At 45.3% G+C, this 27343-nt stretch overlaps 1 protein-coding gene across 2 annotated transcripts in view; it reads right to left on the reverse strand.

Annotated features, from left to right (window-relative positions):
* Positions 1-171: 171 nt before the first annotated feature.
* Positions 172-27343, reverse strand: part of LOC117883400 (pre-mRNA 3'-end-processing factor FIP1-like) — a 36517-nt gene continuing 9345 nt past the window's right edge. For both annotated transcript variants that reach the window (XM_034782671.1, XM_034782672.1), the window contains exons 7-16: positions 24780-24910; positions 23658-23782; positions 16946-17051; positions 14968-15166; positions 12574-12600; positions 10699-10756; positions 9043-9098; positions 7142-7328; positions 4882-5040; positions 172-1589 (exon numbers count right to left, since the gene is read on the reverse strand). In XM_034782671.1, coding sequence (XP_034638562.1) covers positions 1457-1589; positions 4882-5040; positions 7142-7328; positions 9043-9098; positions 10699-10756; positions 12574-12600; positions 14968-15166; positions 16946-17051; positions 23658-23782; positions 24780-24910 — 1181 coding nt within the window. In that variant the 3' untranslated portion in view covers positions 172-1456. The remainder of the gene's footprint in view (positions 1590-4881; positions 5041-7141; positions 7329-9042; positions 9099-10698; positions 10757-12573; positions 12601-14967; positions 15167-16945; positions 17052-23657; positions 23783-24779; positions 24911-27343) is intronic.

The raw sequence follows: 27343 nt of genomic DNA on the forward strand, positions 1-27343 counted from the left end.
TCATCACCAGAGCCAAATTGTTCTGTTAAAGTTGAGGCATGGCTGCACAGAGCACTGAAAAGGGAGTAAATACATTTAAGTGTGGTCTAGGTTTTTTTCCCTCTGCCTTCAGTATGCACTGCATATGATTCTGTTGCTTCAAGACAATGGATAAAGTTTTTAAAACCCACATTTACAAAAAAAAATTGCTTTATTCTGCTTCCCACAGGTTTTGTAGTTAATGACCCATCAAATGCAGTGTCATAGCATACAAATTGCTATCATGCTGTACGGGCTCAAGTTTCAAAGGTTGTAAGCTTCACACAACACTCAGACTTGCATGACTACAGTACAAAAAAATCATATGTAAAATTTCAGAACCATCTTATTTTGGGGAAGGAATTAAGACAGTTTTAAATATCAATTCATAGAAGTGGAAGATACTTAAAATTAGATACTTGTGGCTTCACACAAACAAGTGCAGTATTCTGTTTAAGAACCAGGTATACACAACAAACCCCCACCTTCCACTGAGAAATTTGTTTAAAAACAAAACAAACCCTAAATCAAACAGAGCATGGAATTTGATTGCATTATTCTGAGATCTATGGGGAGGAGGCAGGGTGAAATGCATTGCACAGGTGTATTAATGATGTTGAATATAAATAAGTAAACCCAACATGTCAAACTGCTGGATGGGGCTTCATGTTCCTTAAGGTGTTAGATTATTTATCTCAATTGTTACAAAAAAAATAATCCAAACTAATTAAAAAAAGAAACATGCTCTCACCACAGTCTTCCACGGAACGTGACTTTCCATTTACAGGTATAACATGTAGTAGAACTACATTCTCAATGAGTTACAAAAAAAAAAAAGCTGGGTTTGAAGTCTCTGAATGTCCTACCTTTTAAAAGCCATTAGACCAAAGCAGGTTCAAATGACACCTGTAAAGTAGTTCCTTTCCACATGCTGCCAATCCTGCCATGGACAGATGAGAGATACTTTCATAGCTACAAAGAAATGGATTTGGGGATGAGACTTTCACTAACAGACGCCAGATTCTAAACTGGCTCACAGAGGACCTAAATCACACTTTTCTTTGGACAATAGAGTTCAAGTTGCAGTTACTGTCCTACTTTTTAAAAAAAAGGAATCATGGTTGCGCAAAAAAACCCTATCACCTAAGTACGTTAGTTTCAGCTGAAGCTGTCTTTCATCAGAAACCATAGGATCTGATACAATGAAGTTCTTCTAGGGTCGTTTACAAGAAGAATAGCTCAGTGCTGTATATACTATTACTGCATTACTTTGTCTCGTATCCAAGTTTAACTGTGTGTTCAGCCTTAACGCTTGAGCTGTCACATTGTGTTTCAATACTTGGCCACCAGAGTCATCTCTGCTTCCCTTGGAAAATAAAGTTAGATGCCACACTGCTTGCAAAGGAGCAAGTCCCTCCTAAAGGACAGCTGGGAGCCGTTACTCCTTAGCATCTTGTTCATCTCCCTCTGCGACACCATCATCACTGGCCTCCTTCTCCTCTTTGCTGCGCTTGTTCTTTTTGTGTTTGTGGCGCCGGTGGCTTTCACCCTCTTCACTCTCGTGCTGCTTACTGTAATGACAGGGAAGGGGTAGAGAAACCAGAATCAAGTGTCAGCACGGCCAACTGCCACAGAAGTTCAATTGTACCTATGTCAAAAGGTGCCGACAAGGACGACATGTTTGACCTAGAATAAATGTGATGCCACAGAAAGGTTTTATCAGCACTCGTTTGAGATGCTCTTCTTACTCCTGAATGTCAAAACCATGAGGGAGTTATGCAGGTTGGCCCAAGTGGATGCTAATAAATCCTTTCTGCCATGGTGCACCATTATGTAATCTGTACATGCCACATATCTGACAGAGGCTGTTGTAGGAATAGCTTGGGACTTTTAGTAGGACTATTTTTGGTATTCCTCCACCTGTAAAAGCCAGGCTCCAATAATGAGTGGAGGGAATGCAAGCTGTGTAGGGGATGCTGAGGGAGAGGACAAGAATACATTTGAGAGACTGTTGAAAATTTACCTGCACTAGTTTATTTACACAGAATCTCTTGGGATTTACCCAGGCTGGAAAGGAAAGACTGATCCTACTGGCAGAGAGAACAGCTGGCTTCCTACCTGGACAAAACAGCCCAATTCTACCTCTGATAAGCCAGGTGTTGGCCCAGGACTGAACTGTCCCCCTCCTAGGTCTCAGGCCATAGGACTGTGTGGGAAGGTTCTTTCCTGCTTCCCAAATGTATGAAGGTTTCTCTGCCAGGTTTTGTTTTTAAAGAGAGAAAATGAGCACTGCAGTTGCTCTGTGGGTTAAGAATGGACAAACCAATGCAGCAGGGTTGTGTAGGGGACAAAGTGCAGATGAGTAGCTCCCAGGGGAGTGTAAATGGAGTTTCGCACATGGATACCTTCACGCAGAGCATGTGAACACATTCTTATTAGAACTGGCATTCCCAAGCCCAGTGGTGAAGGTGCACCTCTTGCTGAACACTCAGGTCCTGTGTAAAAATCCCAAGGTTGCAAGTCAGTTTCTAACTTACTTTAATCATGGTGCCATTATCATAAAAAGAAACCACTCTTGGCATATTAACTTAATACCTTCCCTCCAAGGATCTCACAGCATTTCCTGCACAGGGAGATAAGCCTCCTAGCACCCTCCGAGACAGATGATATCTCCTAGCCAGCCACCCAACACATCAGTGGCAGAGCCAGGAACTGAACTTACTTCTGCTTGTTTTCAACCTTGCACTCAGACCACACAACCATCCTTCCTCTCAAAGGTCTTGAACATTTGAAATGGGGGCTTCATTTGTAAACATAACAGATTTTCTTCAGACTTAAATCTAACCTAAAGCAGGTTGAAACCCAGCTCCTTCTCCCACTGCAAGAGTCCCAAATGACATCAGATCTTACTAGCATGATCACCTCAAGCACTAGGTTCCAAAACACAATTCTAATTCGAAGCCACCTTTAAAAACACTCTACGTGGATTTCACCATTTACTCAGCGGAACAAACAATTCTCATCCAAGCACTCTGGGCTGCTCAAACAGGGGAGTGCTTGCTTTTAAAGAGAGCAAGAGGAAAATCTCTCTCAGCATTTCATTTCCAGCTGGCATTCTGTATTCTAATTCCCTATCTAAGCAAGCTAATAGCTTTTGGCATCATTTCAACAGAGTCCACGCTGCTTGTACAGCCAAGCTATTTGCTGTATTCCTACTACAAAATCAAATCTCTTGGGTATCAGGAGTATTATTAAACTAGCACAAGCTTCCATTTGTTTTCAATTCGGTTTTCATTGTGGTTCCCACCCTCTTGTGAGATTCTAATCCTTCCTTTACACAAGAGAGCAGTCATTACCTCTTGGAGAAATTCATGTGCATCCTGAAAGATGAGACCTGCATTTTACCTCTAGTCTTCAGAGAGAAGGTTTTTCTGATACATCAATTACATGAATAGAAGGCATTTTTTTCCCTCCTCCAGAGAACCAGCCTGAAATGCTAAGGCCTGGTTGGTCTACATTACAGTTAGGTCGACATAAGGCAACTTACATCAACCTAATTATGTCAGTGTACATACTGCAGCCTTGCTCCCTCCAATGTAAGTGCCCTACTACACTGACATAACTCCACCTCCAGGAGAGATGTAGGGCTTATGTCGGTGTAGTTAGGATGACGCAGTATCCATATATACACTGTCAGTTACATACACCAGCTGTTGGCTGCCATTCTTGACAATTGTCGCTTACTGCTCCAGCTGTCACCCTCAGGCTGGTGGGGAGCTCCAGCTGGGAGCCCAGATGGTTGACGTGCTCCTGGCAGGGAGCCGAGAGCCTGGGCTCTTGGCCCCCCCACACACTGCCCCTCTTAGGGCTCTTGGAGAGGACGTGCACCACCAACACAAGGAGGGCAGTGTGACATGAACCGCCAAAGTAAGGCTGTGAATCAACATAACATCGGTCAACTTAAATTTTTAGTGTAGACATGCCCTTAGATCTAAAAATCTACCTACACTGTTAACAAGATGCAGATTGCTGTGGTATCTGAGCAGCTCCCAGAATTCTGAAGCATATTAATTCAGAAGTCAGAGGCTGGATTTTAGGCTTGTTATTTTGTTGATGGAGTGCTAGTTCGAGGATTGGTTCAAGAAGTAGTTTACATTTTGCTCTGAAGGAGTGGAGATTCACAAACACCCTGATCTGCTCCATGAGTGATCACTAGCTCCATTTTATTGGGGGTGGGAGGCACCCTGAGAGAGACAGTGACTCAGGTAATATCACTCACCAACAGAGATGGAAACACCACCCAGATCTCCTGACTGCTAAGCCAGTGCCCTAGCCCTGCACCACACTTCCTCCCCCCCCCCCCCCCCCCCCGCCGCTCCAGGAGTGAAGTTCAGACCAGTGGACTGAACCCTCCATCCTGTGCACACCCCTTGGAGTGGACAGGTCCATTGTTCCAGCAGAGCACAGCTGAGTTTTTCCTTCCTATTTTAGTTTGACATTTTCTTTTCATGGAAAGTGAGAGTCTCCTGGTGCGGAGTCCATGACCAGCAGTATCCCTGCTGGGAACCAATGTGGAGGACCTACAGATGGCGCTTTGCCAGATTCCCATTGATAGCCTTGCTCCTCTAAAATGTACAATATGAATACACAGTAATACAAAGGAAGCCTTCCCCTACCAAGGATGGCTCTGAATCCCTGGCCAGATGCACTATTTATGGGGATTTTGCCTTCCTCTGAAGCATCAGATATTGGGCAATGCCAGAATGGACTAGAGGTCAGGTTTGCTGTGGATATTCCAGCCTCTGTCCTGAGCCAAGATCCACTCCCACTTAAAGGGCCCGCTCCACCAACGAGGAATCTTACCGTCTTGAAGACTTATGTTTACTGCTCTCCTCCTTCTCTCTGTGCCTGCGCTCCCGGTGGCGATCCTCCCGCTCTCTGCTCCGATCTCTACTCCTGCGATAATCCCGCTCAAAATCATAGCTTCGCTCTCGACTGTAGTAGCGATATCGCTCATCATCGCTTTGGGGGAGAGACAAGCATACAGTGAGACAGAGGGAGCTGCTAGACAGAGGAGGGGGGAAATATGCTACTCATTAGCACTTGAGCCTGCCCTCTAATACATTGAGCTATGTTCATGGAGCCTGTTGAAATCCCAGGGTCTCCGAGGGCCTCATCTACTCACAACCTGACCCCCATGCCCTCAAGGGAAACATCACTTCTTGACAAAGTGCAATGTTGATTTAGTCTGGAATTCTCTATTAGCACAATCAGAATAGATATTTAAAAAGAAAAACCCTTATAAGTCCATAAGCTTAACGTTTCTTGCTTATCGTAGCTCAGAAACACTGGAGTTCAGATCAACACACACGTTTCAACAAACATTCATGCAACTATCTGTAATAATAAACAGAAATAATTGTTGCCTATTCCCATCCATGGCCCTCCCACAACACACTCCAACCCCTCCTACACAAGGTATACGAGATCTCAACTAAAGAGAATGGTTTAGAGTTTCTATAAGGATGTAAAAGAGTCTAAAGAGTATTCTTATACGTGGGTGTGTGGCAGAGAACCTGGCCTTTGCCCAGGTGGTCTTTCTGGAACACATTTGTGATACGCCCTCTCACCATTGTTCCGTCTTGCTCTACATTTTCCATAAACTAGAAGGAAATGACCAAGGTGGCCCAGAAACGTGGTCCTTGTATCTCTCCACTCTGCTAGTGCAGGACTATACTCTGCAGTACTCTTGTTCAGGCTACTTTTACATCACTTTGCTTGAGTCTATTTTTATTTATTTACACACAAATATAGATAAACAAACACACACATACACGTGCCTAAGAAAACAGTACGATGCACAGAGACCACATGATCTTATGGTCTGCACCCTTTCTCCAGCCTAAACATCTCCCCCTCTTCTATATAAAACTGCATATCCAAAATGCAGACACATTTTGCAATTCCCACTCTTCTCCTCTATGCCTGTCTTATAACTCCTCTTCCCCATAAAAACACTGAATACTAAACCCCAAAAAGATCCCAAGTTCCATAGTTGGAAACAAGAATGAAGCATTTGGGAAAAAAGCCTGAAATGCTGTTTTGTGACCTACAGAAACAAGTTAAAGAAGAAAACTCCCAAAATAGAAGCAATCAGACAGAATCAAAGAAAGAGGTATCATCTGGGAACTATCACCACAAAAGGGCTTAACTGATTACTGTGACTTGCCCTACCTGGTGAATACAATTTAAGCTTCTAGATGCCAACATACTCTACAGCAACTAAAAATTCTAGCACGGTGCCTGGAGTGCTAAGCAGATCACATGATTCATGTCCCCAGAATTACAGGAGCCTTACAAATTCCAGTATGTTAACATCCTCATTCCTTCCCTGCCTGATCACCTTCCAAAATGCCTGAAGCCTTTTAAAAAAGCTCTCTGTTACAAGAAAACTGCCTTGTTTGCTCAGCTCAGTGGCCTGGAAGTTCCCAGAGCAAGCAGCACCCTTTGCCAGGAATATACATATATTTTGGTGATGTTTTCAGCAACTACTGGCATTGCTGGGCGTGATGCTTGTAAAAATATCAACAGTGCTGATGACAATAGTAACATCACAAAAGCCTATAGTGGAGAGTGCAAAGCAACTGCATTGAAAGAACAGCAACTGTCTAATCTTTCCTGTGTCTCCGGTTTGCAGCTCCCTTCACTGAGCTCTCTCATGGCTGCTGTCCCCTTAAATCACATTTAATTCCCAACAAGGTGGCTGTCTCCAGAGAAATGCCCATTGTCATTAAGGGTTTACACTGCCTGGCATGTTCACGATGAACAGTGCTCCTCATCCCACAAGCTTTCAGACCATGGGGCTCAGCAAAAGGGGGCAGTTTCCCATCAAAATTACAGTATTGTTACATTTAGAAACTTTTCATCTTGAAACTACAGAATAATAGCATTTGTATAGAACTTGTCATCCAGAGACCAAAGTGCCTTACACAAAGGGTGGATATATAATCTGTCATTAGCCCTGTGTTACAAGCAGGGAAACTGAGGCATGGAGATTACGTGGTTGCATAACAAGTCAACAGCCGAGAAGAACCCAGGTGTCCCATCTCTTGTTCTTGCTTACTTGTTGTATTCACTGGTGGTTGGAGTCCGGTCTCTGTCTCTCTCCCTTTCCCTTTCCCTCTCTCTCTCACGCCTTGAGCCGGAGTACTCCCAGTGGCTGCTGCTGGAGCTGCTCGTGCCCTTATCCACTGTCGTCACCCAGGGCGTGTGAGACGTGGAAATAGGAGGGTAGCTGATGAAACCAGAATCTGCAGTGAGAGAGCAGAACCTTCACTTGCCTGAACAGTTAGTGCTGCCCCTTACGCGGACCCAATGGGGAAAGAAGACATGCTTCTCCGCCCCTGCAACCAGGCCACATTGGGCAGCAATTTCGTCAGGTCCTGCAACCTAAGCAGGTTTGGCCTAGGTCAGATCTGGGATTGGGACTCACCCAGTAACATGTAGGTGCTCTAGTTAGTGGTACTGCTGGATCAGGAAGTGACACTACTCCCTTTGAATAACCACTAACCCAACCCCCACCTCTTTACCCATGAGCCCCTAATTTCCCCCTTGCATATTCATGTATGATATTCTAACAAGTTTTAAGCATCATCTCCCTAGGCCAGAAAGAGGCAGATGTTGCTGCAATCATTCCAGGCACTGATTAAGGATATTCAAATAGGAGCTGCTGACACCTGCCCTCCGTGGATCACAGCTACCCACTTGGCCATGTTACTGGTCCGCCCCCAGGAAGCCCCATCATTTCTTCCTTCCCCAACCAGCATCCTCTGAGCAGGAGGACAAGACAAAGGATCCCGAGAAGCCCTGGCAGTTTCTCTCTTTTTGATCAGCCAGCAGAGTCTATGGTTTGGTCTTCAAGATTCCTAGCCAGCTCTGTTAGCTCATAGAGCAAGAAGTCTGACCCCTGACCCCTTGCAGGGTTAGGGCTGGTGCCTGCAACAGGTAAATCCCAGGTTCTTTCTCTATCAGATGTAGAATTAAGAAATGCTTTGAAATATCATGCCGAGGTCTCAGTGCTGGCAAAGGAAAGAGTGACACCTAGTGAATCCCAGACCACCACCAACCTCCCTGGAGGTGTCTTATTCAAGAATTGACCTGCCATTGTCCTGCTTCATTCGAAAGGGCCACCAAGGTCACAGCCTGAGATGGTACAGGCTGCTGCTGGGATGTTTATTTGAAGGAATACTAGATTAGAAGGCTGCAGTTTCTCAGGATGCCACATGCCCATACTCTGCAGTCCCTACCTCCCTCTCCCCCAAGAGGGGGAGGAAGATGTCAGCGTCTGCAATCCTGCCTGCTAGATGAATAGGCACCACTTGCAAGTGCCGCTGACCCAGGACAGGAGCCAGCTGGACTAAAGAAACAGGAAAGGACACGGGCAGCACGGGCAGGGTTGTAGTGGGGAAGGAAATCTACTGAAACACTGTTACTGCCTCTTCCATCAGGAGACTAAAGGAGACAGATGCTTGTGAGTGTGCCTAGGCAGGGTGTGTACATGTTGCAAGGAAGGAGGATACAGCAGGGGTGGAAGAGGGACATTCAAAGGCTCATGCGGGAAAAGCCTGAAATTTGGCTGGGGGCATGTTCTTCCCTGGAAAAAGCCAGGATTACGACTAGGGGCACAGGGACCCATGGCTGCACTAGGAAGCTTCTCTGTTGCTGACATGGGAGTTGGGTACTGAGGGCAGCTGATACAGGAATGAGAACTATTTAATTACAAGCATCACCTGGATCAGAGTCACTTCAGAGAGTGCAGCTGATCTAAGACTGTCTAGAACGTTTACTGCTAGGCCCATTACCAACACCCGCTGTCAGCGACTGGGCAGTCTGGAGCGCAGACACAGCTTCAAAGGTCACAGTGACAGAGGCATAGGTCAGCCTAGCACAAGGCTAAGTTACTAACAACCCTCTGGCCAGCCCCATGCCCAGTCAGTTCCACCATCCTGTGGCTTCCGTGCTCACCTGCAGAGTTGTATCCAAATGGTGGAGGCTGCCTGTTATTGTAGCCGGCAGGTTGGCTTTGGAGAGAACACAAGGACACCAGTTACTAACATCAGTTACCTGCCATCAGCTTAGCACACAGAGCGGGAGCCTGCAATACACTTACTGTTAACTCAATGGAGAGATTAAGACAGGACCCCTCCCCGCCCCCCAGATACCATGAGTCTCCTCCTAACCCCCTTGCTTCTGTTCAACTCCTGAAATCCAAGCTGGGTTCTTCACACCTGCCTGGTCTCCAGGCCAACAAGTCTCCACTCCTGGGTTGAGGCTGGATGTGGGATCTGGCAGCAGGGAGAGGCAGGACAGAGTGGAAGGTCTTGATGAGAGGATGGAGACCAGAAGGGAGGGACTGGCTCTGGCCAAAAGCCCTGACAGTCTCCCCTCCCTCTAGTCACAGATCCTCCTTTCTCTTTGCCATGATGCCCTGTAGTGACCATACCAAAATTCAGGAAAATGGTCAGTCTTGAAAAGGCCAGAGGCAGTGTGAAAACAGAAGATCGTGCTAGAAATGAAAAGTTAGGAAAGCTTATCAGAGTCTAAGAAAAGGTTCCACTTAGGTTCACTCATGTTTTGGGCAAAAAATTGTGTAAATTAATGTAATATAGGAATGAGTTTGTTCATCTCTAACGAATGGTGGCAGACAAAGAGATCATTTGGGGAAGGAAGGAGTGGTGATTTGAATGAAATGAGAGATTCTTTAATAGCTATAAAGCCATGTGTTATGCTACACTTTAACAATCATCACATTTTGCCGTCCATAGCATTTTTCATGCAAGGATCTCCAACCATTTTTTGGGGGGAGAGGGGCTCATCTGGTAACTTTAGTCATGCAAGATGACCAGAGGTCACATCCTTTCACCTCACAGACGGTTCCCTGAGGCAAGCCGTGGTGTGGTGGACTGGGAGTCTGGCAATTTAAGTTATAGTCCTGGCTCTGCCATGAGCCTGTTCTGTGTCCTTGGGCAAGACCCTTTGCCTCCACGAGCATTAGTCCTCCGTCGTCCTCCCCAATCTGCACGAGGCTAATAATGCTTCATAAGAAATAATTCATAGTAGCAAAGTGCTCTAAGATCCTTGGATGGAAACTGCCAGGGAAATGCAAAATGGTATTATTAAGAACACAGTGAAAGCGACAATACAAATCTGAATACTGGTTGTGAACATACTCCTAGCACGTGTGTGACATGACAAGATACCAGTGAACTGACAAACCAAGGGCGAAGTTTGCTGCAACAGATTAAAGGCTTGGAGCAAGAGTTCACTGCAAACCTGGCAATTCATGCTCCCCTTCCAAATCAGGTGCAGGTTGTAAGTTACTCTACAAATATTCTAAACACAAACCTAGCATTCCCCGATACCATGTGGCCATGCTGATGGGTCCCCTACTACGTAGCACACCTAGTTACAGTATTCCCACATCCTGCTCCTTAAGCTACCTTGATTCTTAGTACTTCTTAAAGATTCTTTGTGTTTCTTAAAACTGTGAAAGAAACAGGATAGCTCCTATTTCCCTACTATGCCTCCCACCCAGAGGCATTCCATTCTACTGTCTAGCTGCACCTGGCTGTGTAAAACCGGGATGGAAAATTATCTACTCAAAGGAAGCTTCTGCCTTACCCATCAAGTGTTGGAATGAGGAGAGCTGGTGGAGGAGCCAGAGGTGGAGGGAACAGCCCTATAAATAAAAGCAGAGCGTCAAGATGAGGCCGCAGAAGGCTTACGATGTGGGGCTAGATTCCCCCAGAAATTAGGCAATTAAAGCACAGTTCTACTCTGAACAGTTATGTGGAAATGGCACCTTTTTACTCCACAAACTCACACCCCTGAGTGTATTCAGAGCCATATGCCCTTACCACAATTGAACCTCTACTGCTTTTTACTCCTATTTGCCCTACAGAGACAGCACAGCTAAAGAAAAAAGAGCCAGACTCTATTCTGGCTTGTGCATCAACAACAAAATATCAACTCCAGTACTGAGTGAAAACTTCCCCCTACATTAACCCTGTGCAGTCCCATTGAGGACTGAAGGCTTGGCTCTCAGATCCCAGGTTGAAATCCCTAGGGCTGACTGTAAATAGAGTGATGGTTTTATCTGTACAGTGATTGAATGTGACATGCAACATGGAAGCCTACTGTACTCTTTTGGGAAAATCACTTTTCTGACCATAACTACACTGTAGAAGGCAGAAACCACAGTAGGGCAGAGCACAAACTAGACAGTTAAATGGATGTTAGAAGGACCCCACATGATCTCTTTCCACTTTTTAAAAGTGACTTGCGTACCTAGACTTCTAAATCCCATTGACTTTCAAAGTGGCTAAATCACTTCTGAAAATGAGACTTAGGTGATTTTGAAAATTTTACCAGTTTCAAACAACCAAGAAATTCTTGCATAAGCCATTACCAATGGCGAGGACATCATGCTAAGTGAACCACTAGATTGTTCCAGTGTAAACATTTGTTTTCGTTGTTTTAAAAGAATGTGTTTTCTTAAGTTATTCTGACAGTCATCAAGACTCCCCCCTTCTCTATTTTTGAAAGATTTTTAATCTGTAGATAATATGACTAGAGAAAGTTGTAACATTTGTGAAACTCATCCCTTTAGAGCAGTTGCTATTGTTGAGAGAAAGCACTGATAATTATTAGTGTGTCATGCACCTTCCTCTAATTACCGTAGAAGCAAAAATTATCAGGGTATTTTCCATGCATTACCCTTTTCAGTCCAATTACTATATATGAAGCTTCCACTGTAGCTAAAGTCATTTCTTTCCCCTCCAGCCCATCACAACTTTAATCTAGATGGAACCAGAATTGCAGCTGGCAACGGCAGCGCCCAGAAGTAGGTCGGGATTTGTACTCTGCTTTGCTGGAGGTGGCATTTCCCTAGATCCAAGCTCCCTATGAGCAGGGTCCATTCAATAACAAAAAGAATCCATTCTGCAATATTGTTTACATTGAGATGAGCAGTTCCAATCAGGATCTGAAGCTCTTCAAAGTTCGGGGCTGTTCCAGCTTGGGCTCAAACTTATTTGTTACATTTGGTTTGTTAACGTTCACCAACTCTACTGCACATCACGGGAAAGAACTTCCAGTGACAACAGCCATTGTTGCCCCCTTGTTTTTATGCTTTCTCTGAAATCTTACATGAAGCACTTTGATTTGGCAGAAAACTCATCACTATGTGAGCTCCCATGATGGCACAAGTTAGGTCTTCTGAAATTTAACCAAGAAGCTTTCATGATATCCTCTGCCAACCTAAGCTGCTTTCTGGAGTATTCTTCCAAGATAAAATGATTGTTTTAAGTGGCCCTATGGATCATTATTGAGCTCTAGAAGTTAAGCAGTTGAAGTTTGAGATTGCACTGCTTATGTTACCTTGAGGTCAATCAGATTTAGGCTAAGACGCAGCCACTCCATTTCATACTTTACTTTAGTGCTCAGATAGGACTATTCTGAGTCACTGCCACTGTTAAAAGCAAATTAATAGCCTACCTGGAATGGGACCTGGTGGTGGCAAGCCTACGGAAATAAGAAAACAAAGCTTAGTGAGAAGAACAAGAAGTTAACATTATTTTGTTACCACAAGCTAATGAGCCTGGTTTAATAGTATCCGCTTCAAGAAGTTTGTTTGAGGCCAGGTATATTTCAGCAAACAGAATATACAGTAAAAACTGTTCACTTCTCCCCCCCTTTAGCCATCATAGAAATGAGGCAGAAAAGACCAAGGAGGCTATTATTTCATCCATCACTCAGGCAATGCAATAATGTTCTCCATGGATTAGATGCCCTAAAAGCATATTTATTCTGGACCTTCAGAAAAGGAAGCCAGCAAAGAGAGACGCACTAGTATGATATGCTCTTGCTGACCTCTTCCAGTCAGGAGACTAGCTGCTGCATCCTGGACGAGGTAAAGTCCAAAGTGTGGCCTTCACTTCAGTATTCCAGCCCACCAGTAATAAAGGCACTGATCACCATGGGGAGGTCAATTCTTGAGTGGAAGAGGCACTGCCTTGTTTGTAGTAAATGGAAAAAGGTGTTTCAGGCCATTGCTGATGCTGCTAGTTAGAAAAAGGAATCAATAGGATTCTGATACTGTGCCTGCCCTGGACTGTCAGCAGGCAAATGCCCATGAATGAGCAAGCCATCTTGGTCTTTGCCTGCACATTTTTTTAACAGGCTGATCCAAAACTCCACTTGACATCAATGACAGATATACATGTGAAACCACTACAGTCCTGAGTCTAACAGTGATTTTAGCACCAGAGTTTAAGGACTAATTAACCTTCACCTGAGACACTGACTCATGCAACAGTAGGTCAAAGATAAATGAATGACAAACTGTCCATTCAGAGTAAATATTCTAATCTAATCTCTGGACCTGGATCAACACACTCTACAGAACCAGATGTTTTTAAAGAGAGGATTTTGGTTCCTCTCTAGAAAATAAATACTAATCTAACCCCAATTCACATAGGTTATCTCCAGTAAGGTGTGTCACACAGTGCATCAAGTAGCAGAAATGGGAGTAGAACCTGAGACTCCTGTCCCTCAGAGCCCCACTCTTACCACTAGACAATGCTCTTCCCTTCAGGAATACAATGCAATCCTTCTATCTAATCAGCCCCTCTCTAAAATTAGGTGTGAAGCATACACCAATTCATCACAATTACATTTGTTATACAAGGAACCACCATCCACTTGAAATCTAGTCACTCTAAAAATAAATGTAATAGTTTCAGGTCTACAAATACTTGAGTCCCATTGCTGAGTGGCTTTACAAGAGCTTTTTCCTTTTGTTGTTAAAATTTCTCTCCCCCTGCTGCTATTGTGTAAGATACATACAAACATCAGAAGAAGGTGAGTGACTAGCTGTGCAAGAGAAAGAAACTGATTATATGCAAAATATTGCCAAAGACATAAAGGGGGGATACCCAGACCAAAATAGAGGCCCCTTTCCTCCATCTCATCAGGTTCTAGCCTCCTAGGCATTATAACTACCGTAGGTAAAAAGCATTCTGGGAAATGCAAATTTTAAGTTAAGTGTGTCTTCTTAAGTGCTGACTGTACCTACACCATGCCTATCTACTCAATAGCTGTAAGGGAGCACAAACTTGGCGACGTTGAGGGACACTGACAGCTTGCCAGGAGTCCATTGGAGGCCCCTCATTTGCACATACATTCACACTATTGTCTTAAAAGTGAAAAATAAAATGGGCAGAACTCTAATACCTGCTTACACTCTCAGATGTTTATACAAGTAATATCCCACAGTGACACGAGGTATAATAAATATGTATGGGATACACATGTAGAAGGGATATGAACCTTCAGACTTCAGGACACCACCAACCAACCTGAGTAAGGAAGAAACTTCCCCTCTAAGCAGATTATTCCAGAACTGTCCATTACAGGGTGTCTCACCTTCCTCTGAAGTATCTGTCAGACAGGATCCTGGACTATCTAGATAGCACACTAGTCTGATCCAGTGAGGCAACTCCTATGTTCCTACCGTCCTTCAAAGATTAATAGAAATTGCTAGTCTACTTATCCATGTGTAAGAGGCCAAGCACCATTGTATCCAAGTGACATCAGCGACTGCAACAAAACACAGAGCCATTCAAGAGGAACAGCAGCCCTGAAGAGTTTGAAGGCAGATACATCCAAAGGCTGGGGGGGAGGGGGGGGGGGGGGGGGGTTCCCCAGCTGTCTGAGTTACAGTTTGAATTATTTGAATCTCAGTGATCTGATACATGGCTGCTCAACTGTTCTTTAACATTTCTTAATTATACTAAAGATTCCTTTGACTTCCCCAAGCCTCAGGTACCTGAACTTAACACACCCAGATTAACACATCAAGATTGCTCTGTATTCAGAGCAAATACCTACCTGGAGGATGCAGAGGAGGTGGGACAGAAGTAACTGGAGGGGGAGGGTGGAGAAAGTGTGGTGGGGGTGGCCCAGCAATTGGGGGAGGTGGGGGACCTGCTGGTGGTACAAACGGCTGTTGTTGAGGTGGCTGCTGGGGCTGTGATGGTTGCTGGGGCTGCTGTGGGAGTTGTGGCTTATTTCCATGATCTCCAAGAACCTTTAAAACAAAGACAGACAGAAAATAGAAGATGGTATTTTACCCCTCGGAACCTGCAATCAGTGCCTCCCAGTGCTGGCAAAAGGGGCATGTGCCACAGAACCCAAGCACCCCAACATTATAGGGAGGGAGGAAGTCGAGGACAGTCTCAGCCTTTAGGTACACTACAGGGGAAATGTCACAAGCTCAGCATGCAAGGAAATGCCCTGTCAACAGACATCTTTGCTAGCATGAACACAGCAAGTGGTAGAGTCCAAGCTAGCTACAAATCTACTCCTATGCGAGATACCCCTCCCCAAGGGATGCACAGAATTATGACTGAATGGGTCACTTGCACTTAATACCCTTAGGACGAGCCTAAAACCTGATCCCAAGAGGGGCTGGGCACAGCCACTCTTGAGATAAGGCCCCACATCACAGCCCTCTAAATAAGAGCAGCCCCATTCGAGTGGTGATACGCTAACTCTTATTAAACAGACAATTTTGTTCCAAAATTTGTTTCTGAATTTGCTTTCTTCATAAATACAACATGGGGTCAAATTCTGCTCCCAGTTGCATCAGTGTAAATCCACCATCAAAATTAACAGAGCGCTGCTGGAGTCACACCAGTTTAACTGGCAAGAGAATTTGGCCGTTTATGTCCACATTGCCACTATTTCAAAGTTCAGTATACAGCATACACCAAAAGGATTTGGATATGCAGACACCAGCGCTCGGTATGGGGAAGAAGAATAAATCATTTACTAAGCAGATTTAGCCTTGATGCACCACTGGGGCCTACCCTTAGTAAAAGGTTCGTTTGCACTTTCCCAACATTGTTACTTTATAAAAGAAGATTTGGGGGGCTCATGCACACTAGTTTTTTGGGTTGGAGGGGGCAGTTAGAAAAGAATTGTTCTGGACAGAAGGTTCTGGGGACTCTGAAAACCCCTAGCTTCTGTCTGCTGGGAATCCCAGCAGAATATGGGCATTAGGTTGTATATGGGATGACACCACTGAAGTCAATGGAGTTACACTGAAGGGAGATCAGAACAGGCCCCCAGTTTGTAACTTAATTTTTTTGTCCCCTTTAAAGGCATCAAGTAGTGCAGTCCCAATACTTAGATTCTACAGGGTGAAGAATGTCTGATAATAACTGACATGAATGTTATTTTGAAATTTTAAAAAATGACAAAAAAAAGATACATAAACATTCCCTTGCAGTGTTGGAAACCCCCACACATGGTTAGTGCATGGGAATGGAAAGAGAAAATGACCAGACTAGTTTTACTGTCCAACATGAGAAAAATGTAAAAAGGTAAATGACAGCAATTAACAGTGAAAGTAAATTGGACTGTTACAATTCTTTCAGGTTTAATAGGAGAACACACTAGTAACAAGGTATGGCTTTAAAAAAAGGGGAAAAAAACCCCACTAACAAATCCATCTAGGAACTTCACAGTTAACATTTGCTGAACATCATGATAGCAGTAGGGAGCTCAGACCCTCCTGCTCAAAAAACAGAAGTCCCAGTGTGTGGGGGAAGGGGGAGAGGGAAGAGACTCTCCGTTAGCAGTGTAAGGCTGATACAGTTGAGTTCTCATTCCACCCACTCGGGGGGCAATGGCATGTGCATACGTTATGATTGGTGATTTATTTTGCAATCTTGACAGTGTTCTTTTAAAACAAAACCCCAGGTTTTACAGAAGTAGACAGTCAGGAAAGTGCAGACAATTGCTTAAGGTTCATCTGAAAGTGCACGGGATATCAAATGTTTGAAGACAGCTTGAAGCTGTTTACCTGAATGGGATTTTCCTCAGAGGCGTGTTTATCGCGGCGTCTTCCTTCTACCCTCCTAATAGTGCCTGCCTGTCCACCAATCACATCAATTGTCCCACCCAGCTTCCTGGTACAAAGTAGATATATCTTCTCAGGTTCAGCACAGAAATTAGAAGTAACAGTTTTTCTTTTCCCCCCGACAGAGAGCTCTCTCTCATGCTGGGAGACCTAAAGCAAAAAGGCCAAGTACATTCTTTTCCATCCGCAGCAAATCACTCTAGGCAGAGCTCAAACTGACAGTGAAACACAGTAGAAGGGTGGGGAATCCTTTGCTGCATGTGCACAACTTGAACTCTGGCTGCAGGTAGTGAGTTAGGTCTCTTTAGACACCACTTAGTGCTTGATCCTGAGATGTGAAGAATACTCTACCGGCTTCAGAGGGAGAAGGGGGTATTGAACATCTCTCCGTTTCAGACCCTGAAAACTGTCACTCACCTACACCATCAATAAGACTACTCAAGTGAATATGGGTTGCAAGATTGGGCTCAATTCCCTTGCAAACAGATCTAGTAGGAGTGGAGAGTGCACAGCACTTGAGGCCCTTAGACCAGAGACAGTCCAAAATTAGCACCATTTCATGACGGATCCATGCTAACCCTCATGGACCATCACTCTAAACTAAGCACTCTCTTTGGTTACAATTCTGGCTGTTGGACACATTTTTTGCCTCTCTATCCCCTAGGCCCAGTACTCCTGTCAAAGAAGTCAGTGAAAGTTTTACCACTGGCTTCAATGGGAGCAAGACAGGGCCTTATATTAATAAAGGGTGTTTGCATATAAACAGGGGACCAGATTCTGCTGTTGGTTACCCTAATTAGATCAGGATCTTTGTTTCTCAAGAATTTGTATCTTCCTGTTGCTTATTCAAAATCCTATACTGGGGACAACTATTTCCACAGCTGTGATGTCATAAGCACAGGATTTGGGGGATGAAGGAGAAGCAGGAGGAGTTAAAGGCATCAAACATTCTAAGTTTATGAAAATGTTCTCAGTAATAAAGACCCAGGGACAAGGCAGTTGGGATTCTCTATCTGAATAGACAGGTTAGAGTTTCTTGTGCAGAGACAGCAGCTCATGAAGGGCTTGATCCTTTAAAAGATGCAAAGTCCCCCTCAAAGCTGTGAATTTGCCATGACTTTTGTGACAGTAGCGGACGTTAGGACATAAACCAGGTCTGGGCCATTCTGGCCAGCCCCTTACTGAGGCCTTGGCTACACTTGCGAGTTGCAGCGCTGTAAAGCCACCCCCAGCGCTGTAACTCACTCCCCGTCCACACTGGCAAGGCATTTGCAGCACTGTATCTCCTTGGTTGCAGCGCTGCATGTACTCCACCTCCCGAGAGGAATAGCGAGTGCAGCGCTGCCGCTGCGGCGCCAGTGTGGCCACCCAAGGCGCTGTGAATGGCCTCCAGAATTATTCGACAGTATCCCACAATGCCTGTTCTAGCCACTCTGATCAACAGTTCAAACTCTACTGCCCTGGCCTCAGGTAACCAGCCATGTGACCGACCCTTTACATTCCCCGGGAATTTTAAAAATCCCCTTCCTGTTTGCTCAGCCCAGCGTGGCGTGGAGTGCTACCAGCAAATCTTTCCAGGTGACCATGCCTCCACGCGCCAAGCGAGCCCCAGCATGGAGCAATGGCGAGTTGCTGGACCTCATCAGTGTTTGGGGGGAGGAAGCTGTCCAGTCCCAGCTGCGCTCCAGCCATAGGAATTACGATATCTTTGGGAAGGTATCAAAGGACATGATGGAAAGGGGCCATGCCCGGGACGCCCTGCAGTGCAGGATTAAAGTCAAGGAGCTGCAGAGTGCCTACCGCAAAGCCCGCGACGCAAACGGCCGCTCCCCCCGCGACCTGCAGATTCTACAAGGAGCTGGATGCGATACTTGGGGTTAACCCCACCTCCACTCCGAGCACCACCATGGACACTTCAGAGCCGGGGGGGGAGGGGGGGAGGGAGGAAGAAGAAAACGGGAGTGATGGTGGTGGGCCGGATGGAGACACCCCGGAATCCCTGGAGCCATGCAGCCAGGAGCTCTTCTTGAGCCAGGAGGATGGTAACCAGTCACAGCGGCCAGTACTTGGTGGAGGACAAACAGAAGAGCAGGTTTATAGGGAGAGCCACCGGGGTCCTTGTCCCAGCCAGGCTAACGTGTCCGCGCCACTGTGCCGCGAGGGGCAGGGGGACCATTGCTGCACACAGGCAAGCTGCATATGGGCCAGGGCGGAAGCCGCATTGCAGTAGAAGACCCTCCCTTGCTTCCCAGGTCACCCTCAGCAGCGAGATATCGTCCAGGACGAACTCCTGTGGAAAATGTTGGGACAGTGTTCAGTGTAGGTGCCCCCTGAAGCTGTTGGCTCTCCCCAAGGCACAGAAACCCAGAGGACAGTGCAGCCCTGAAACAATCAGTCCCCATTACTCACCATTTTGAGGCTCCCGTGGGATGTGTGCGCTCTGTTTCGGACGGGAAAATTATGCTATTGTGTAGACCCTGTGTGTTTTCTACTCCTTAAGTGCGGGTGGAATCATTACTCTGTCTGGTATAAACAATGCTGCCTCTGTTAAATGTTGCATTTTGCCTATACAGCTGCATCAACCTTGAGACCTCAGCCGTCCCTCTTATCGCCTGCTCAGAGACTGCAAAGACTCAGGAAGAGACCGCGAAAAAAGAAGACATGCTGCAAGAAGTGATGTGGCAATCTATTAAAGAGAATGAGAAGGCACAGGACTGGAGGGAGAGAGAAAGCAGGATCCACCAGGAAAACGCAGCGCACCGGCGGCAAAGCACCGCGCACCAGCAGCAAAGCACTGATAGGCTCATCAGCATCCTGGTGCGCCAAGCAGACGCTATCCAGGAGCTGGTAGTCATGCAGAAAGAGGAGCAGTACCGAAAACGCAAACACCACCCCGCCCTACAGCCCTTGTCCCAAAACTCTTTCCGTTGTGCCCACTGTCACCTCCAACCCACTTTCCCCAAGGTCCGTGTTCTTCACGCCACCCGATGCCTTCAACACCAGTATCTTCACCACCCAACCCTGAAGACCACGACCCTTACCCTCTGCACTCAACCCCCATCACCATGCAGTATAGCTGCCCTGAAGTGCAGCACTCACTGCACAGCACACCAGACAGGACATACACGAATCTGTGATTGTACTGTTCCCCACTCTACCCCCTTGTTTCTTTTCAATAAATGGATTATTTGGCTTTGATAACATTCTTTATTATTGCATAAAGTAAAAGACTTCTTAGCCCAGGAAATAAACAGGCACTGCAAGTCTGCTTGTCTGCTAAGCAGACACTGGTTCCTAAAGATTGGAACTACTGCACTTCACTCCTGTGCAGGGCACCAGATATCACTGCTGGTTTTCAGCCTCAAATTGCTCCCTCAAGGGATCCCTAATCCTTGCAGCCCCGCGCTGGGCCCCTGTAATAGCCCTGCTCTCTGGCTGTGCAAATTCAGCCTCCAGGTGTTGAACCTCGGAGGTCCATGCCTGAGTGAAGCTTTCACCCCTCCCTTCACAAATATTATTGGAGGGCACAGCACGCGGATATAACCGTGGGGATGCTGCTTTCGGCCAAGTCCAGCTTCCCGTACAGAGATCGCCAGCGGACCTTTAAACGGCCAAAGGCACACTCCACAGTCATTCGGCACCGGCTCAGCCTGTAGTTGAACCGTTCCTTGCTGCTGTCAAGGCTCCCTGTGTAGGGTTTCATGAGCCACGGCATTAACGGGTAAGCGGGATCTCCAAGGATCATAATGGGCATTTCAACTTCCCCTATCGTGATCTTCCGCTCTGTGAAAAAAGTCCCAGCCTGCATCTTCCTGAAAAGCCAAGTGTTCCGAAAGATACGTGCGTCATGCACCTTTCCAGGCCAGCCTGCGTTAATGTCAATGAAACGCCCACGGTGATCCACAAGCGCCTGGAGAACCATAGAGAAATACCCCTTCCGATTAACATACTCTGATCCTACGTGGGGTGGTGCCAGAATAGGAATGTGCATCCCATCTATCGCCCCTTCACAGTTAGGGAACCCCATTTGTGCAAAGCCATCCACTATTTCCTGCACGTTACCCAGAGTCACGGTTCTTCTGAGTAGGATGCGATTAATGGCCTTGCAAACTTGCATCAACACGATTCCGACGGTCGACTTTCCCACTCCAAACTGGTTTGCGACTGACCGGAAGCTGTCTGGAGTTGCCAGCTTCCAGATTGCAATAGCCACCCGCATCTCCACTGGCAGGGCAGCTCTCAATCTCGTGTCCTTGCGCTGCAAGGTGGGGGCAAGCTCCTCACACAATCCCATGAAAGTGGCTTTTCTCATCCGAAAGTTCTGCAGCCACTGCTCGTCATCCCAGACTTCCATGACGATGTGATCCCACCACTCAGTGCTTGTTTCCCGAACCCAAAAGCGGCGTTCCACAGTGCTAAGCATGTCAGTGAATGCCACAAGCAATTTCGTGTTGTACGCATTACGCGTCTCGATAGCATCGTCGGACTCCTCACCCTCACTCTCACTGTCACTTTGGATCTTAAGGAATAGTTCGACAGCCAAACGTGACGTGCTGGCGAGACTCGTCAGCATACGCCTCAGCAGTTCAGACTCCATTTCCCGCAGACAGATCGCACTGCACAGAAATCGTTGAAAGATGGCGCCAAAGGTGGACAGAAACAAAGGGATTTCTGGGATGCGAAGTGATGCATCACGGGGCATTGGGACAGGACCCAGAATCCCCCGCACCCATGCCCCCTTCCCACAATCCACGGCGCCAGAATGGGAAAAGGTGCTCTGTGGGATAGCTGCCCATAATGCACCGCTCCCAATAGCGCTGCAATTGCCACAAATGTGGCCTCGATAGCGCGCTGGGCAGCTGTCAGTGTGGACAGACTGCAGCGCTCTCCCTACTCAGCTGCACGAAGTCAGGTTTAACTCACAGCGCCGTACATCTGCAAGTGTAGCCAAGGCCTTAGCGAAACTCCACCAGGAAATTTCAATCTGGCTCTACTGGAAAGCCACATGAGCTTTTAATTAACCGTTGAAGTCATTTACTAAAAAGAGTTCACAGTATTTTAACTAACAATAAAGGATACTTGACTTCAAATAATGGGATCCTATTAACTTTTGCATCCCCCCCCAGGTTGTGACTTCTGCATCTTTCGCCTGACAAAGCCATTGCAAGCAGCACCGCCATAGTCAGTTTCTGCTGCAATCCAACCAGAGAGAAGTAGGATCACACCTAACACCTTCTACTGTGGGACAAGCAAGTTACGGAAGGGATGGGGCTAAACAGAAAATTAGTGAAATTTACTGTCCTTCCCATTTCCACTGTCATTGGAAACAAGACTTTGCAAACACAACCTGCTGATTTTTGAGATACAGTAGTACAACAGATGTCCAATTTCATGGCATGTATTCTAGTGCCAACAGAGAGACGTGCTGTGCCTATAGCACCAAACGTATTTAAACACATTGATTTTAATCTAGTTAATCTCTAGATAAAGCCAATATTGATTCCATGTTAAATTGGACGCTACTAAATGTGTTAGGGCTAGAATGTATTTTCTTAAAGAAAAAGGAACTTTACAAAGCCCAATAAGGAAAGAAAAATTTTCATTAATTTCAGTAGGAGCAGGTTGGATTTGCACAGACTTTAGAAAGAATAGCATCACATGCGAGAGCTGGAAAGTAAAGCTGATCAGTCTGATTTCTTTGTCGAGAAGGTGTGAAATGCAAAAACACACAACTAACTGCTTAGACAGAAATGAATAAATTGGAACTTCAAAGTTCTTTTAATCCAGAATAATTAATTTAATCCAGCTCTGAATAATTCAGAGCTAACCCAGGGATCCTCTCTTCTCATTCTACTCAAACTCTCCACTGAAAAGCGTGAGACACAGGTGCAAGACTGGTTTCTAGGTATGATCAGCAGAGGTATGCAAAACATGGAGGAGTTTTTAAAAAAAAAAAAAGAAAAATCTGCTTTGGTTTCCTGTAACCAGGTTTCCCAAAGCATCTTATAAAAATAATCAGAGCCATTCTGTCAGGAAGGTGACTGTTGTCCAGTACAGGTTTCCAGTTAGAATTACTAAAAGCCATTTTACTTTGTCTAGGCTTTAAACCATTTACATTCAAGGGAAAAAACACCAAACTGATCCAACTGATAGCATTTGTAACTCATGCTAGCTGCAGAGCAGGCAGTTCAAGTACCAAGTAGCTCCTCTTGGCCGTTACCAAGGCCTGAGCCAGCTCTGGTTAAAGGCAACGGAATGACTTATTGACTTCAATGGAAGTTGGACCAGGCTCTGGAAGAACCAGGAGCCCAACAAGGGGAAGCTCCATAGCAGGAAGACTTCCTTGTCTTAGCCCTTCCCTGCAAAGCTCCCCTTTGTAAGGCTGGGACCATGCAGCATGGCACCAGGCCTATCTACCCACACAGTGCAACAGTGGGGACACCAACAGGGTAGGGAAATGGAGATGGGGAGGGTTCCACAACTACACAGCAGAGTGTCATTGGGGAGAGTGATAACACCCAATATAGTTTAAAAGTCGCTGCCTTGTTTGGGATCCATAAGAGTCTCAGACAAAGAAATAGCAGGATCTCACTTGTCCCATTATTTAATGCATTCAAATAGAGAACTCCAATGCAGTTTCCATATGCTCCCTTACCTATTAGGTGGAGGCCCAGCCTTCATCCGCCCTCCTATCAGAGCCACAAAGTCCGTTTTGAATTCCGTTTTGATAATGTTGTTCTCTGGCTCTTTCTCTGCATTTCCCGTCCTTCCTTGCTGAACCTAAAGAATAAAAAGAGAGATCTCTGTCTGGTTACCAGCTGAGTTATAAGTCATGAAGATCTGCTCTTCATAGGTGAAAGAGGCTCCAGTGAGGAAGCAAAGCAGAACATTCATCTGCAATGATCCAACTGGATGACAAGGTTCACGCAAAATAAAGATCCAATCTTTGACCAATCTCACAGTTTTGCAAGTTGAATGCCTTTTCCATTCTTGGCATACTGTCCCCATTTTTAATTCCCATTAGAAGCCTCAAGATATACCTAACCTGACTGTGGTCCTGTTTTTCCAGTCCTTAATTCAGGGAATTGGAAATTGAATATGGAGGCTTTTACCTCTAGCTCACCCATTCAAATCCTATCAAGTGACCAAAAGCTGTTACCATCTGAGGGCCATTTGGTGGCCCACGTGAAATGAATTTGGTGGCCATGGTGGACAGGAGTCCACATCACAAGAAGTGGCAACAAAACTGGTGAAGTCTCAGCAGAGATGCCAAGAAGCGAATAGGCCAGGGAAACAATGCCTCTCGCATCACAGTTGGCTCCTCAGATCAGACTTAAGTCAATGGTCTGTCAACTCTACACCTCTCACCAGCACTAAATTCATACACACAGGATCCACCAACTTGAGGGCTTTGGCAGTGTTACCAGCCCAGCTCCACAGCCAGACAATCTCGAGGGCATAGCCTTCTTTGGGAATACACCTAAATCTCACCATCCCAGGGGATTTTTTATTTGCCATCATGTCAACAATCTCCATGTTTGCTGGAGTGCATCATTAAACCAGGCAAGAGAACAATTAATTAGCTGGGGGGGAGAATTAAAAATGTCACCTCCACTAAAAAAATGTTTAGGTCCATCATTCTTGACAGCTTGCCTTTCAGTTAACATTCCAGGATCACATTTCTAAACCAGCTTCCATTTTTAGACTTGCACTTATGTGCCCACAAAATGAGCAGGCTTCTGTGCTGCACCCACACACTGGATAGCAGGTTACTTACTGTGATCTTATTCTCACTGCTGACAGGTGGAGAGGGATCCAGTCCAAGCTGAAGCCGTCGCTGTTTCTCACAATAAGCTTTCCATGTTTCTTCATTGAATCCATAATTAAAGTAATCAGAAAGGTCAGCACCTGAAAATGAAGCCACAAATCAACAGAGCAACTCGGAGAACACATGCACTCTCAAATTGCTCCTGAAGCGCTTACATGGAGAGTTTAAAATTTCCAATAGAGAATTAAACATGGGGTTGTTCTTCACTTTCTGTTCTGAACTTTGTATAGCGTTGGCGCGAGTTTCAAAACTGTTGCATTCCTCATAAGAGGTGGGCACTTCTTAGTAGGGGCCAAAATATGAAGTGCTCTGGAACCCTTTGGATGCAAGGTTCAACACAAATTCAGGATATTGTAAGAGAGAGAACTTATGTGAATTCACAGTTCTTCAGAGTGATATCCTCTATTAGTCCTTTTATAATTTTATGGAGGAGTTTAGTGGTGATGAAAACTAACTGTGTCAGTGGCACAGAGATTTTTTCCATTTTAGCTCTGCCAATGCTTTTCTATTCTGAGCTGGACTGCCCTTTGCCGTTCTGATTAGAGATTCTCTACATCAGGGCCTGCCCACTGTGTTAAACTGCAACCTTTATAACAGGTCTTAAAGCACAGACTTATTGTTCAGTTGTGATCCCAGCCAGGATTTGAACTGAGGTCTCTCAATGTGCATTAACCCGCTATGACATTGGTGATGATTTAAGGGTTCTGTCTATCACTTGTGAATAATTTTATGAAATTGTATCAAGGCATAACTCCACAGCACCTTCTAGCATGGTTAAAAAGTCCCTCAACGTTCCCATTATAAAGGTATTTCTAGCTTGACCAACTGTAAAACAACAAATCCTAGTTTAAACCCTTGAGTTTCAGCTAAGACTATCTGGCCATGATACGGTCAGGATTTTGACCTTATACTTTCTTATACCCTCCTGCCAGCCACTTTTCCTGCTGCACCCCAATGGCAGACGAATTCCAACTCAGGCTTAGCAACATGAAATTTACACATCAGCTTCATTGGATCAGATTTTGCTCCTTGATTCATGCTTTGATGGTGTGAAGTTTCCTTCCCCTCCCCGGCTTATTAAGGAGAGACTATCTTGCTGACTGATCTTGTTGTTTAGGACATAGCCCAGAAGGCTGCCCAGGAAGAGGCTACTGAAGTAGCACAAAGAATATGGGCCGAGCTTGTGCTTTAATTTTACCTCAATTCATACTTCAAATCAATATTATTTTATGACTACGTGGATCATTCCAGAGTTGGGTCAGCAGGACAATAATGATCCCCACGCTCGTATCTCTGAACTTTACTGGTATCACTGCTCTAATTCTGTTCTTTCCTAACTTCTTCTCTTCCTAGTCTCTCTTTCACTTCGTAGTCAAATCCCCTGCAGAAGAAAAGGATACATTTTCTATTTACATCTACACCAACACCCATTCATCACAAAGTGCCTACTGCTCAGTACTTTGAAAAAAGTAACAGTGATTTGAATTTTCCATTGTGTCTCTTACTGCCCTTCATCTCAGGTGGGTGAGATGTATCGAACATCTCATGCGCCGCCTTCCAAAAACGCTACTTACACAGCAGAATCATATTTTTAAAGGGAAAGTAAAATATTAGCTCCCCGCCATTATATGAAGGAGCAAGTGAGTGGACTTTATGCCAAGACGAATAGATTTTCATGCCAATTTTGCATGGCTGCTGTAATAAGTGTTTGGATCTCTCTGGCCTTTAGTTATTTTGTCTGAAACACAGCTGAAAAATAGAAAGACTTCACTTCAAGCATTTTATAGTTTGTATATAAGAGTCACTTTGATGTAGAAAACTCCGCAATACAAAACCAATAGAAACAGAAGATAAAAGAAACTTCCCATATTTTAATCTTAGCATGTTATATAGCAATTTTTACCTATAGATCTCAGCGTTCTACAAAGGTGAGTATCACTATCCACATAATACAGAGACAAGCTGAGGCATGGAGAGTAACTCGCCCAGGGTCACACAGTTAGCCAGTGGCAGACCCTGGAGCAGAACCCGTCTTCTGACTCAGAGACTCTTCTGACAGTGTGCAACAGGGCAAAACAACCAATATCTCTTTCCAATGTGTAAATCAAGTTATTTTTCTTACTGGATTGTTTGGTGGCTTTTTTGATGCATCAACTCACATTAGAGATGTACCTGTCAAGAACTGAGTGTGATTGCTTTCCTTAACGATATACATTGATTATGCCCCAACTCCCACTGACAACGGGAATTATGTGGTTGAATGCTAACTTGCTAAGAACAAACTATCCATCCCCATGCTCCTTCATGCACCTGGTACTTCCCAACTGAAGTGCTGACATTCCAAAGGAGGAGCAATGACAAGGCTGCACAAGGAGTGTCCTTGAGTTCAGCCATGATGGGCTAAAGCATGCCAGTGGCTGTGCATCAAGAGTAGACCACCTCTCACCTACAGCCAAATCCTGATCCCACTGAAGTTAATAACAAAAAGTCCAACTGACTTCAGGATTTGGCCA

This window comes from Trachemys scripta, chromosome 9 (assembly GCF_013100865.1).
Source record: "Trachemys scripta elegans isolate TJP31775 chromosome 9, CAS_Tse_1.0, whole genome shotgun sequence".
Taxonomy (NCBI): domain Eukaryota; kingdom Metazoa; phylum Chordata; order Testudines; family Emydidae; genus Trachemys; species Trachemys scripta.